This window comes from Ranitomeya imitator, chromosome 1 (genome assembly GCF_032444005.1).
Source record: "Ranitomeya imitator isolate aRanImi1 chromosome 1, aRanImi1.pri, whole genome shotgun sequence".
Lineage (NCBI taxonomy): Eukaryota > Metazoa > Chordata > Amphibia > Anura > Dendrobatidae > Ranitomeya > Ranitomeya imitator.
In genome coordinates this window covers 743,881,193-743,896,401 of record NC_091282.1, presented here as the reverse complement: position 1 = coordinate 743,896,401, position 15,209 = coordinate 743,881,193, and the positions used below count along the sequence as shown (strand labels likewise).

At 41.1% G+C, this 15,209-nt stretch overlaps 1 protein-coding gene across 2 annotated transcripts in view; it reads right to left on the bottom strand.

Annotated features, from left to right (window-relative positions):
- JAG2 (jagged canonical Notch ligand 2) overlaps positions 1-15,209 on the bottom strand; it is a 70,541-nt gene that overhangs the window by 31,367 nt on the left and 23,965 nt on the right. For both annotated transcript variants that reach the window (XM_069734100.1, XM_069734110.1), the window contains exons 3-5: positions 6,747-6,801; positions 1,010-1,264; positions 810-870 (exon numbers count right to left, since the gene is read on the bottom strand). In XM_069734100.1, coding sequence (XP_069590201.1) covers positions 810-870; positions 1,010-1,264; positions 6,747-6,801 — 371 coding nt within the window. The remainder of the gene's footprint in view (positions 1-809; positions 871-1,009; positions 1,265-6,746; positions 6,802-15,209) is intronic.

Sequence of the window (15,209 nt, the reverse complement as noted above, 5' to 3'; positions counted from 1 at the left end):
AATTTTCTCTGTGGGGGTGCTGTAGGGAAACTTTATTGTCAGGTTTTCCCCACATACGACTAATCAGTGGGGGTTAAAAGGGAGTCTATCAGTAGGATCAACCCTGGCAAACAATCTATACGGGTATAAAAGGACACCTTGGTATCTGCGATCTGAGATACAGAGAAATTCTCGACTTCCTTTATATGTGAATGAGCTCAAAAACGGAATATGAGCAAAGACCAGAAAGTAAAAATGGTCCAGAGCAGAGAAGCAAAAATGAGTGCACCAGTATCACACACACATACAAACATCTATGAATTGCAAAGGCAAAGAAAGAAGTGGTATAGAAACATAAGGTATGTCAAATAAGTCAGATATCAGAAGATCTTTTGATTAAAAAAAAAAAAAAATCAGAACCCAAAAGTTTAAAAAGTCAGCAGTCAATGGAAACAGCCAAATACAGAAAAGACAGTCGGCTCAACAAGACAGATATGAACTATGACAATCCTTTTCATTATTCAATTTTGAGGTTTCATCTGATAAACAAAAAAGTGGCAATGCTCCAGGAATCCATATCAGGGGGATAGGATGCAATTACAGGTCTCCAGCAAACAAAGCATGAATCACAGTCTGCCACATCCCAGACAAAAAAAAAAAAAAAAAAAAGGATTTGTCCAATTAAACAACAAATTAAGCAATAACTTTTTTTTACTGAAATTTTTCAAAAATTTGCAATAGATATTACTTGAAAAGAAATGCTATGAATACCCATGTGGAAGACTAGATTAAAAATAATAAAAATAAAAAAAATAAACTATAGAACTTACTTGCATTCTCCAGGAACAGAGCATCCGCCATGGAGTAGGTCACATCCCTGCTTGCATATTGCTGCAACAAAGACAAAACATCTCAGATTAATGGAGGAACATTTAAAATAAAATAAATAAAAAACCTAATCCTTCCCTTCTCCATGAAATTTTTTTAAAAGTGTAGACCACCAAATATGATCATTAGGTCAGCAGCTCACCTTGCTTGCACTCTTCCCCCATCCAGCCATCCATACAGGCTTTATTTCCATTGTGGTCACAGGTGTAATGACCGACAAAGTCATCCCTGGGGCGACACAGCTTGTTACACATGACTCCATAGTAATTTTCATCACATTTGACTCTAATTTTTACATCGAAGTGGGCAACATGGCCATTCAAAACCAACGGTGTCCACTGGTCGTCTGGGTTAATGACTCCAGCGTAGGGAATCCGGTCAATTAAAAGACTTTCGTCTATAAAAGAAAAAAAATAAATAATGAAGCTCCATAACTGGATTACATCACTGAATAAACTGTACAAGCTGAAATGAACCGCAACGAATGCCCCGTGATGAGACATCAATGTAAGGAGAAAACAGTGAAGACCACACACAGTTGACATCACCAGATATCATATCTGGCATAAACAACCATCCCCTCCTGCCCTCAGGCTCTGCATCTGGCAGTGAACATACCCTTATCCTCAACATATAGCCAAATCACATGGAGGTCTGGTGTTGCAGCTGATTTGAGGGCAGAAGTACCATAGAAACAAGTCTATGTGGCTATTAAGGGGACCAAAAGAAAATAAAAAAATAATAAAGTACTGTAGACAAAGGCCTCCTAGTCCCAGGTGGTTGTGAGTGTGGTGGGATCAACAAGTACTTGAAATGGGTTCATCTTTGCTATGGGCTCCCATCCTTCATTTACACTACAGAACTGCAATGCCAGATACAGCCAGTTGCAAGACCAGAATTTTCTATTTTTTCATAACCAAAATAAAAATATAGTAAAGATTTATTCCATTATTGTAGTCTTGCTCGAATTGAGGATCCCCCAATACAAATTTTCCTTGCTGGAGTTAATCTACTGAAAGCAGCTTTCGTCCAGCTGAACGTGCTTTTTAAAAAGGCATTTCCTAGTCAACAACATGAACAGGATACAGACTGTATACCTCATTCCTACATTCTCAGACTGTTTCATTTCCCACCACCTTCTGTACAGAAGGATGATCCACGATCATGACTGTTGAGATCTAAACAAAAAATTGTCTGAATTTGTGAACGATTTGCTTGTATGGCACAAAATATTAAAAAAAAGAAGGTATACAGCATAAAAAGGGGCACAAAACTGAAACTCTAGTCAAGAACGTTAATGGCCATAGCTTAAAAAAAAACAAAAAAAAACACATTGTCTTGCCACTCACAAAGACAAACAGGAAGTCAACTTTACAAGAAACCACAAGTGAATGAACTTGTACTCACTCAACAGAACTAAAAATTGGTTGCTTTCTGAAGGCACACCCAGTCCATTAGCACCAAGAGCAAATGGACGTCAGAGGTGGGTCAACCACTCTGTGACCCTGTCCCATGCATGACATGTCCCTCTAACCCCACAGATTTATGCAGTCATAGCCCCCATTCCAAAATAAGAGGGTCTTTTCCCTAGGTATGTATCTAAGAAGTAGAGTGGAGAATGACCCATGGACTGGTTGTTTTTTTTATTCCTTCTCTGCTAGCGCCTTGGACATTGATCCTGTCTGGGTCCTATTTACCAAATGTGTAGAATGATGGGGCAACTTGAACTGGAAAATACTCTTCTTGGGTCCCAGCAACAATCTTCACAGTGACGACTAGGCAGTAGACACCACATTATCCATTTTCCCACTAGCACAGCTGACAGATCGAGGATCTCGGAAGAGATGTCCTCAAACAAGAGGTCTGATAGGCCTGATGACACGACACAGGATACGACTACTTCCTCGGCATTCCTCCCTGCGCTCTACCCGTCTGACGACAGCAAGTGGCAATTACATTCAGCCAGAGGAAATAAATACAGAAGGAAAAGGGCTATAAAGCAGCAGCTTTAAAAGAAATATCTAAAGATTATATATAGCCAGTAGCTAGGGTTACAGAAATACACCGTACCTCGCCGGATCTGTTTTTATTCCAGTTAATCTCTATTATGGTAACAAAATCTGAAGGGAATTTACAGGCGCAATAAATTGCAGTTCGCAACGTTACCAGAAACTCAGCTTTTTAGATTCTTCATTATATCCGTAAATAAAACACATCCTATAGACAGTGTGAACAGAATAGTAACAGGTCGCAATTGCTCGGTTGACATAATGGTGCTTTTGTATTTACCAAAACGCCAGTCACGCTGGGAGTAGACATACAATCTAAGCGAGAAAACATTCGGAGCAGACCGGTAATTTATTTAGTATAAGATGTGCCGTTCGGCTGAGACCATCGAAAATTTGTACCAATGGATGAATACAGACCAATGCTTGATATAGCTTTACATAAGGCAGGGAAAATGGGAGAAAAACCTGTAAGAAAATACAAGAAGAGGCAATCACTCAAATGGGAAGAGTCAATAGTCTGGGGTTATGGGGCACATGTCTAAAATAAGGAACATGTGGAGTCACGCAACAGTAAAGGCCTCCATAAAAATTATGCGAAAGCCAGCCAACCCAATGATTAAAGAAGACCTCCTGTTGTGTACGGGAACTGCCCGACTCCCTCAACACATGATGTCAGGGAGGAAGAAGTATAGTTGGGCAGTTGGAAGTTCAACGCCTACTCATTTTGTTTAAAGGAGACATAAGACGCAGTCAGTCAGTCTCTCCCTGCTAAAAACAGGGACCACTTGGCCAAGGGTAGGTGGGAAAGATACCAGTCAGCCGAACGTTTGTTGTCACTCATATGAAAAGCAGCTTAAAAGGATTTTCCCAAGAAATAAAACACTATTTTCCAAAGAATCCATGGCAGAAATTAAAGGCTGAAATCCTGATTTTACAATTTTGTAATTCAATTTGCAGATTTTCCACAGGCAATAATGAATGCCCCGTGAAATGTAAAATTCACTCATGTTCTAGTGACCGATTCACTTGCATTAGAGGCAGAACGACAGAAGATACTGCAAGCCCTTTGGCAAAAACATTACAGAATCCTAAGTGGCTGAATATAGGTTTTGGAGAGGTGGCCATTTTTACAGGTCACCTCAAATGTGATGAAAAGGCAGGCTGCCAATATCTGAAAGGATTCTCAAGAACTCCTTAAGTACACCAGTTTGGTAATTCCATTTTTACTTTTGCCTAAATGAACACAAAGCTTAAGCAGCTGTTTTGCAACGTCCCAACATACATCTGAGGCAAACAGAACAGCTCGTAAGGTAAAAAGGTCAATTCAATAGGTAAAAATGGATGCTACTTTCCTACAAGAAATGTGCTACTTGTATAAGTGGGGTACAGGGCAACCAGTCCAGTGTTACAGCAACTAATCTGACGAGAGACTTGGCAACTTAAACAGGTAATGACAAAACGAAAAAAAACGAAAAAAAAAAACCTGCATTTCATGAAGACTGGTCATAGCAAACACAGTCAGGTGCACCATTCCCATGGACGACAACAAGCTGACTTGGTTTCTAAAAGAGTAATTTGGGCCAATAAAGAGCACATAATCACCAATAAGTCTAAGTTCACATTTGCGTTGTGCGCCGCAGCGTCGTCGCAACGCACAACGCAAACAAAAACGCAGCAAAACGCATGCACATGCGGCCCCAATGTTAAAGATAGGGCCGCACGACGCATGCGTTTTTTTAAAAAGGTCGGCGCCGCACAAAAAATCCAACATGTTAAGTCAGACACAGAGCTGGGATCATTTTCAACCTGAAATACCACACACAGCAAGAGAACAAGAGTGGGGCCACTTCTATGGATGAGGGGTAGGGGATAAATACAGACCCTTTTTTTCCCCTAAATCAAACATTCCCATTAGATCGACTTCATGCAAGGGACATTTATGGTCCGAGGATGGAACAGTCATGGGTCTCTTCACCTAAACTCAGCTCAGGTTAGAGACCCACAGCCTGTCCATATAAGTCAATAGTATGAAGCTGAACTTAAAGGGAATCTGGCAGTAGGATCAACCCTCCTATTCAGTCTATATGGCCATGCAGGTTACAGAAAGTGGAATCAAACGATACCTTGATGTCTGCAATCCGATTAATGGTTCCCGAATAATGCACATTTTTTCTTATATGCAAATGAGATGTTAAAATCTCCCGTGTCAAATTAAAGGGAACCTGTCACCCCCAAAATCGATGGTGAGGTAAGCTCACCGTCATCAGGGGCTTATCTACAGCATTCTGTACTGCTGTAGATAAGCCCCCGATGTTACCTAAAAGAGGAGAAAAAGAGCATTACAGAATGCTGTAGATAAGCCCTTGATGACGGTGAGCTCACCATCGATATTGGGGGTGACAGGTTCCCTTTAAAATCGGGATTTCTCGGCAACCATGCATCAGATTGCAGATATCAAAGTATCATTTTATTCAATTTTCTATGACCTGCATGCCCATATAGATGGCTTAGAAGGGATCACACTACTGAGATTCCCTTTAAGCTGTGTAAGCTGTGGGAAAATGAAAAGTGGCTTCTTGAAAAATAGAAAATTATAATTGTTAATTGTATAAAATATATTTGGCCATCAATCCTTTCCCAAAATGTAATCTGTCCGGAATCTAGGCCCTGGAGCAAAAAGCCATTGTCAGTGTTTGGACTGCAATGATTGCACAAGTATCAAGTAGGAGTCAAGTGGTGGGTTGAGGTAACCTTAATTAATACGAGAGTTGCCCTGAAGCAATCACAGGTCAATAAGGTGCTACCAGTACAGTAGCATTTTGCGCCTCTTGCACACCAGAGCTCCTCTAAATTTCCATGTAACACAAGTATCACCTGCAAATGAATTTTTTTTTTTTTTTTTAATTGGAACCTGAAACATAAATGTGGACCCAAGCAAGAAGAGGTAATTTTAATACCTTCGCACAACCATAGGTAAAGGCCCACCAAAAGGGCAGTGGTAATAAGGAGTTTAATAAGTTTCGTAAGACAGATTTAGGCAACGGTTACCTCCAAACAGCCAAATACAGTTTCTGAAGTCCAACTACGGTACATATTCTAAATATATTTACACATGTGGCTTAAAAATAGCGACATGTTAAAATACAAAAAAAAAAAAAAAACCCACCATCGATAGCAAACGTCATACGCAGGTTACAAGAAAATAATTAGTGCCGTCCCCAGAGATCTTGTTAGTGGCGCCTGTGCTATACGCTTAGGAGAGGAGCTTTGCCACCCAATACTATTACAGTCCGGACTGAGAGAATCACACTGATTATTTTGGTTCACAATGATAATCCAAACAGAGAAAAAGATCAGCTAGAAGAGGAGAAATATCGGGAAACAGCAGCAAGGGGAAGGGCGGGAGGAGGGAGAAAAGGCTCCAAGATGGGATCAGAGAAAAGAGGGCTGCAAGGGGGGGAAGGTGGGGGGTTGGAGGGGAGAGAAGGCTGAAAGGGACAGAGAAGAGGCTCTAAGGTTGGGAGGGGGGCAGAGGAGAAAAGGCTCTATGGTTGGGGGGGCTGAAAGGGAGAGAAGGCTCCAGTGGAATGGGGGGGGGGGGGGTGAAAGAAGGCTGAAAGGGAATGAGGGAGAGAAGGCCCCAAGATGGGGGTCACAGAAAAGAGAAGGCTGCAAAAAGGTAGGGGGGGGGGGCGGGTAGAGAGAAGGCCGAAAACGGGACAGAGAAAAGGCTCAAGAGGATGGGATGGGGGGGAGGCAGGGAGATCCAAGCGGAGGGGGGTGGGGACAGAATGATGCAAGGGAGGGGAGACAAAAAGGGAGACTAATGGAGACAGCTTTCCATATACATTATGGTAATGAAATACTTACCAACTTTGGTGTCATTATCCCAGTCCCAAGCCTCCAAAATCAAAGTGAAAGATCTCTGGAAATAAGAGAAAATATGAGATTACAAAAAGGATCCTCATTTGTAAAATCTAAAACTACAAGCCACAATTAACCCCTTAGTGACCGAGCCAATTTTTACAATTCTGACCACTGTAACTTTGAGGTTATAACTCTGGAACGCTTTAACGGATCCCTCTGATTCCGATACTGTTTTTTTCATTTACTTCATGTTAGTGGTAACATTTCTTCGATATTACTTGCGATTATTTATGAAAAAAAAAAAAAGGGAATATGGCGAATATTTTTTAAATTTTGCAATTTTCAAATTTGAATTTTTATGCCCTTAAATCAGAGAGATCTGTCACACAAAATAGTTAAACGTTTCCCACATGTCTACTTTACATCAGCACAATTTTGGAAACTATTTTTTTGTTAGGAAGCTATAAGGGTTAAAAAGTTGACCAGCGACCATCACACATTTAAAGTTACTTTGAGGAGTGTACATGACAGAAAAATGACAACATTCTAAAAACTACACCCCTCAAGGTGCTTAAAACCAATGAACATTTAACTTTTTTTTTTGCAAACATTTTAATACAGAACCAGTTTTTTTAATTTTCACAAGTGTAAAAAGAGAAAATGAACCATAAAATTTGTTGTGCAATTTCTCCTGACTATGCAGATACCCCATATGTGGGAGTAAACCCCTGATTGGGCACACTGCAGAGCTTGAAAGAGAAGGAGTTCTGTTTGACTTTTTCAATGCAGAATTGGGTGGAATTGAGATCGGACGCCATGTCGCGTTTGGAGAGCCCCTGATGTGCTTTTACTGTGGAAATCCCTGACAAGTGACCCCATTTTGGAAACTAGACCCATTAAGGAACTTATCTAGATGTGTGGTGAGCACTTTGAACCCCCAAGTGCTTCACAGAAATTTATAACGTAGAGCCTTGAAAATAAAAAATCCATTTTCCTCAAAAATGATTTTTTTAGCCCGCAATTTTTTATTTTCTCAAGGGTAATAGGAGAAATTGTACCCAAAAATGTGTTTTCCAGTTTGTCCGGAGTACGCTGATATCCCATATGTGGGGGTGGACCACTGTTTGGGCACACATCGGAGCTCAGAAGGGAAGTAGTGACGTTTTAAAATGCAGACTTTGATGGAATGGTCTGTGGGTTTCATGTTGCATTTTCAGAGCCCCTGATGTACCTAAAGAGTTAAAAAAAAAAAAAAAAAAAAAAAAACACACCACACACACACACAAGTGACCCCATTTTGGAAACTAGACCCCCAAAGAGCTTATCTAGATATGTAGTGAGCATTTTGAGCGCCCAAGTGCTTCACAGAAGTTTGACGCAGAGCCATGAAAATAAATTTAAAAAAAACATTTTTTCCCACAAAAATGATTTTTAGCCCCCAATTTTTTATTTTTTTTGCAAGGGTAACAGGAGAAACTGGACCCCAAAAGTTGTTGTCCAATTAGTCCTGAGTACGCTGATGCCCCATATGTGGGGGTAAACCACTGTTTGGGCACACGGCAGAGCTCAGAAGGGAGGGAGCACCATTTGACTTTTTGAGCGCAAAATTGGCTGTCGTGTTTGGGGACCCCATGATGTACCTAGACAGTGGAAACCCCCCAATTCTAACTCCAACCCAATCCATAATCCTAATTCCAACCCTAACCAAAACCCTAAACCCAACACACCCCTAATCCTAACCCTAATCCCAATACACCCCTAACCCCAACCCTAACTTTAGCCCAACTCAGTTTAGCCCAACAGTAACCCTAATTGGAAAATGGAAACACATAAAAAAAAAATGTATTTTATTATTTTTTCCTAACTAAGGGGGTGATAAAGGGGGGGGGGGGGAGGTTATTTACTATTTTGTTACTTTGATCACTGAGATAGGATCTATCACACTGACTAAAATGAAACAGGGAGAATCTTCCTCTGCTGGACGGCAGATCACGGCGGGCGCACTGCGATTGTCATTTTCTTACCAGAGGAAGAAGCCGTCGGCCAGGAGGGGACACAAGGACACCGGTAAGTATGACAGGATCCCCGATCCCTGCTATTTCTCCGTCCTCTGATGTGTAATCACATCAGAGGACAGAGAATGACAGACATCGCATTTTTTTAAATTTTTTGTGGTCGCCGGTAAACTGTTAATTACCGGCGATCGCAAAACAGGGGTCAGTAAAACTGACCCCAATCATGTTCTTTGGGGTCTCAGCTACCCCCGGGAGCCGAGACGCCAAAGATCTGCCGGGTGCCGGCCAGCAGACACACTGTCCCCGCCATTTTTTTGCCGGAAGAAGATGCAGCGCCCATGGGGAACCATGAGGAGCACTGGGGGACGATCGGGGACCCCATTTCTCTGTCCTTTGATGTGCGATCACAGAGGACAGAATTTAAAATGGCAAACAGTTTTTTTTTTTTTTTTTTTTTTTGCAGCTGCCGGTAAATGGTTAATTACCGGCGATGGCAAAACAGGGGTCGGTAAAAAAACGACCCGAGTCATGTTGCCGGGGGTACCCAAGACCCCAGAGAACTGAGACCCCAGAGAAAATCCAACTCTGGGGGACACTATACACTTTTTGCACAGTGTTTAAGTACCCTTAACTACCGCCGTTAAAAAGGTGTATCGTCGGTCGTTAAGCCAGCTTCCTCTACAAAAAAAAAAAACAAACTATCCCGCAGCAAAAATTAGAGAAAAAAGTATGCTGCCTTTTTTTTCTCCACTTTTAATTTGCAAGGTTTTTTTTGTCTTTTTGCCTAAGATCTGTACTACTGTAATAGAATACCTCCTAGATCTCAAGACCTAAAAATGGCAATTGCAATCTTTGATGCATTTCATGTGTATAACAGACTAAAAATGGGCCACATCAAGACCAAGGAACCATAGACACAATCTTTGTAATGAAGCATTTCAAGAAAAGATTTAGCTCTATGCACAATGTACTGCAGTTTTCAAGGAAAAAAAAAACAAAGATGAAAATATACATATTTAAATTTCTTACGATGCAGACTTGCTTCTCCTAAATATGTTACATGATGTTACAAATGGGAAGCTATGCTCAATTTAAAACAAAATCACTTAAACATTAAAATCAGCTTCTGTAGAAGTTGATAATTCTTAACCTAACAAATGCATCATTCATGAATCCAATCCAAGTGGTGGGCGGCTTGTCACTTCTGCATTTCCCAAGAAAAAAAAAAAAGCACAATAAGCCTAACCTAGGTGGACTACTGTGATGAACAATATTCCCAATGCACGACAAATCTTTTCAGCCATAAATCCTATTAGGAAAGATGAAAATGAGTGACACTATGCTATACATCATCCATATAGAGATCTAGATTACCAAAAAAATAAATAAATAAATCTACAAAACAATTCGAAAAAAATTATAAAAATAAAAATTGAAGAACAAGACCTCGAGAATGTTGTGGTGATGTCATAGCACTCTATAGCATACAAAGTACTTGAGCATCATGTTCAAAGACAATAACCGTACCGTACATTATTAAAGAGATTCTAATGAGCAGAGCATCCTTTTCCTACCCATGTACACATACGACAAAGGTAATTCCCAAAAGGAAACAAAATTAGAAGCCAGTTTGGCCATGCAAGTGGCTGACTTATAAAAACTTCCGAAGACATCACTAGCTATCAAACTCTTGTAAGGTTTCAAACTGCTGGGCTCCCTAGTTAGAGGGTCTACCATGGTAAAAAGGCTACGAGGCTAGGAATTCCTGCTCTCGAGGATTCAAGAACGATGCCACAAGAACGAACATACTGCAGTTCTGTAATAGTTAGCAGACCATTGCCCTCCTTGGAAGAGCCTGTAAAGTCATGATGTTTCACTGCCGTGCACTATGCATCTTGGCCTTTATCATTTCTCATTCTCTTAAAAAGGGACTGAAAACCCATCCCTTATCTCCCGTTGACATTAATAAACTCCCCTGTGACAATTATGTGATTATGGAGCTCATCCGAGCAGTTATCCCACAAAATAAATAAATAAAAATAATATAGATATAGATATATATACACACACACACACATATACCCCTAGATGGTATCAAAAGGAATTGTTAAGATCTAAAAAAAAAAAAAGTACACCATCTAAAAAGGCAAACATTAAACATTTGCCAAGTGAAAAAAAAGAAGGCTTTCCCAATTATACCAATATGAAGACAAGCAGCAGACAAGGTTTTCCACACATAAGATTGCACTGTGCTCAAGACGTCCACTGGGCATTCTGGTTAAACATGTGCCCTGATGTCTGTCTACATCCTGATAGCTGAGATATTCATCACAACTGGATAAGTCACAAGAGGACAAGACACGGAGCTCAGCGTGACAACTGTGGCTGCAGCAGCTGAGCTTCGACCGACACCACTTCCCAGTTTTCAGCTTGTTCTTTCCAAACCTGCACTAATAAAAAAGTAAACTGCTGCTCTACATATAAGCAACTCAAATGTTGACATTTTTTCTAAAAAAAAAAAAAATTAAATAAAATTCACCTCCTTTCAATTCTTTACAATAGGAAGCAAATAGTTGGCAAGAGCAAAAAGTGTGGGCAAACCTGACCATAATCCCTTCAAGTATAAACTTGATGGTAAAGTATCTGTTGGGTAAATGAAGTGTGACCAGGTCTAACTCCAAATACTTGTGGTTTCCTTTGAGTGCGTCTCTTAAAACTTACATTTAAGATGGCGAAACTGCATGATAGTACTTGATCAATGAAGGTAAAAAAAAAAAAGCTCTGGTCTAAAACAGACATATTGGCTGGTAGGAGACACCAAGGTAGTAGTTTGCCTCCGATTTAATATGCGTTCACTACCTTCCCATGAGAGGGCAAAAACCTGAAATCAGATCTTAATAATAGTGGTATAATGAAAGGAATTATATATACAGGTGATCTGTGGTCTCCAGCTACAATACCCTGTATTAGACACCAGATTATGCACCATTAGAAGGGATGGAGACATTTTACATCTACAAGTTGCAGATAAGGGTTGATCCAATATGTTCAACTTAGGAAAGAGAAATTAATTTCTGCCGTAACCTTCAAAGCCAAAGTTTGAAATTTCGGTCAAAATTTTACCCATTATTCCTTGGCAGAAGCCTTGGAATAGAACCTCCTATCAAGTGCCGACAGCAGTCTATGCCAAGAAAAAGCAGGTAAAAGAAGAGTCTAATAAGGTTCAGACACCCGAATTGCCATTTCAACCAGTGAGAAAATGGTTGACAAAACCCAGCACCCAAGGACCGATGCTTCTCTTGCTTTGTAACCCAACTTTTGGAGTTTGGGTTCTTTTGACGATGGCAAATCTGAAGATGGCTTATGGAGTGATTTATCAATCTACGTTCTAAAAGGGCTACAATATTTTGGACACCACTGAAATAAGTTAAATCGACTAATTGGAAAGTGCAGATTCACATTCATAAAAACGTACAGAAATTTCAAGGAATGCGTGAACCATGGAAGAAAGACTGAAAAAGAAAAAAAAAAGAAAAAAAAACCATATCCAACTCCACGGGGCACCTTCCCTATGATGTCAGGCTGCGCCTGCCAGCATTCACATGTCAGGTCTGACAGAACTCTGCAGCCAATCAGCGGCCACCGATCCATCATACAAGAGCATGCAGGCAGCGGTGGGAGGGGAGTGTATGCTTTTTATTTTGTTTTACAAGGGGAAAGAGCATATGAAGAGGTAGTCCAGGAACAACCCTTTTACACTCATATTACAGTACATAGACGAACACCTCTATATATGTCCTTGCAGCACTGGAGGAGGTAGTGTCGATAGAGTTTGTACATTTTTCTGTGTTTAGCTTCTGCTCACACCCAAAGTACCTGGAAGAAACAACCCCCCCAACACACAAAAATAAAATTAATGAAAAACAAGCCTCCACTCTGGCTTTGAAAAGTGATTAAACACCAGTGTGACGGCCATCTTGGAAACATGAACGGAAAGTTGAATATAAGCACAGGAAACAGTGATGCAAAATTAAGGGGACCATGTAGGGTGCCTGTACATGAGAACTGTATGGTCACTTTTCAGTTCTAGGTTGAAGGACTGCAGTTACTTGGAAATTCCTATACAGCGCTGCACAATGGGTTGATGCTATATTGCAGACTGTTCCATAATGACTTCCCAATGTGTCATGTTAAGAAGTTGGCCCACAATTCATTCCATCGACCAAGAAAAGGAGTTACAACCTAGTTATTTTGGAACGGACAAATTGGGAACCTGAATTGAAAACAGATTCCACTACAAAAAAGTTGTTTCCTTAATGGTAGGTGCACATGATCAGGAATTTGCAGCGCTTTGGACACATGCATGTCTGCTGTGTCCAAAGCGCTGCCGGCTTTTGAATGCATGTGAATCCGCATGTGTTCACTGAACTGTGCGGATTCACCACATCCTATACATTGCACAGGCGATATTGGTCTTGTAGAGACTTGTCTACAATAAATAGACATGCTGCAGTCCGGAAAGATGTGCCGCATGTCAGTCTCCGCGGGTGACTCTGGATGCATAGTGGGCATGGTATTTGTTGAAATCCCATCCACTATGCTGTAACATCTGGATGCTGCATAAGTACCCAGTGTCCCACCCGCAGAATTTACTGATCGTGTGCACATACCCTAAAAAACTAATAGGTCTAAAAAGGAGGTACGGACAAAAGTTTTCACTTTCACTAATGATCAAGGTGAGAAAGATCAAAAGGGACCATAGAGTATTTACCCGATATGCTCGTTTTATAGAGGGCAATGAGCGCAGGCGTTGTACATAGTGGCAGCACTATTGTAATTCATTCAGAATTCATATTCCTTCCAGGTGTATAATACTTTCCACCATGGAAGGATTAGAGGAATTTTTTTTATTTTTTTTATGGCCAGTCAAGTTGCGGTGCCAAGTACGAAGTGACGTGATGAATCCAAACTATTCCTGTATAACCTCAACGTCCCATTATCTCTTTCCTACGTTGTATTCGGATCATAGAAATTACGTCTCGTTTTTTTGCTGATGCGGACATTTTGCCATATCGTATATGCCAGATATTATATATACCGTAATTATGTTTTTTTTATTTTTCGCCTGCAAGGAAGCAGCATCACTGAGCGGAGAATAAAAAGGCACGGCAGCACAGCGCTGGATCTCAAGGTTAAATTGTCATTCCTACTGGTATGCGTTTCCTCGCTCTAGTTTCTAACAGCTTGCAGTCTCCAGTGTAGTTGGATCCCACCAGTATCGAATAACATTGCTTATTCCTGGCAACCTTTAGAAGAAAATGACGCTTTCATGTCATATATTCACAGAGTCCCTTTGATTGCTTCACTTCAAATCTTTCGGCTTATTATTTACATGTCCCTAAATTAAAAAGGGTGATAAGGGGTGGGAAAAAAAAAATGGGGTCAGTGAGTTAACTAACCTTTTTAGGAGCAAGTTAATGTATAATGAGCTATTAATTATAAAGTCTCCGATCTGTAAAACAGTCACTGGGGAGAGGATACAAGTGGGGGCTGCAACTCGCCAAGACACATTTATCTAGTGGTCCATCAATATCTTACGAAGTAAGAAATGCACCTCAATGCAAAATTTGGGACCCATCTATAACAGTGGACAGGGCTGTGGGGTAGGAGTCCAAGCCCATTTTGGTGGAGTCGGAGTTGGTATAAAATAGACCGACTCAGACTCCTAAAATATATAATAAATTGGATACAGTAGTATAATGCAGGATGTACTGTAAAGGTTTTCATAAGTTTAGAAAGTTATGAAATGTCCTATAAATGTCTGTTTTGTTCCTGATCTAAGGATCTCGGCATTTACCGTATTTTCCGGCGTATAAGATGACCCCAAACTTTTCCAGTTAAAATATAAAATCTTCTCAAAAGTCAGGTGTCATCTTATAGGGCGGGTGCCGAGCAATCTGCGGTCGCCGCATATGATGGGATGGGGGGGGGGGGGGAAGCGGTCCCAATGAAGAAGTGAGGGGTGCCTCACTGAGGTGCAAGTGAAGCAAACTGCAGGCGCCTGGGGGGGGGGGAAGGAAAAAAAAAAAAAAAAAAAAAAAAGCTGCCCTGCGCCCAGAAAACACACCTTTCACTCGTCTGACCCGCCCTTGTATTTTATTACCTTCTCTGCCTCTCAGATCTCGCTCCCGAGGACTACAGTGACACGGCGCAGGCGCGCATGTGCGAGATCTGAGAGGCAGAGAAGGAGGTAATAGAATACAAGGGCAGGCCAGACGAGTGAAAGGTGTGTTTTTCTGGGCACAGCACAGCTCTTTTTTCCATACCCCAGGTGTCCCGGACGCCTGGAGGTTGCTTCACTTATACCTTCCCGGTGAGTAGCCCCCTCACCTCGTCATTGGGACCTCTCCCCCCACCATATACAGTGACCACAGATTGCCCCGCACCCGCC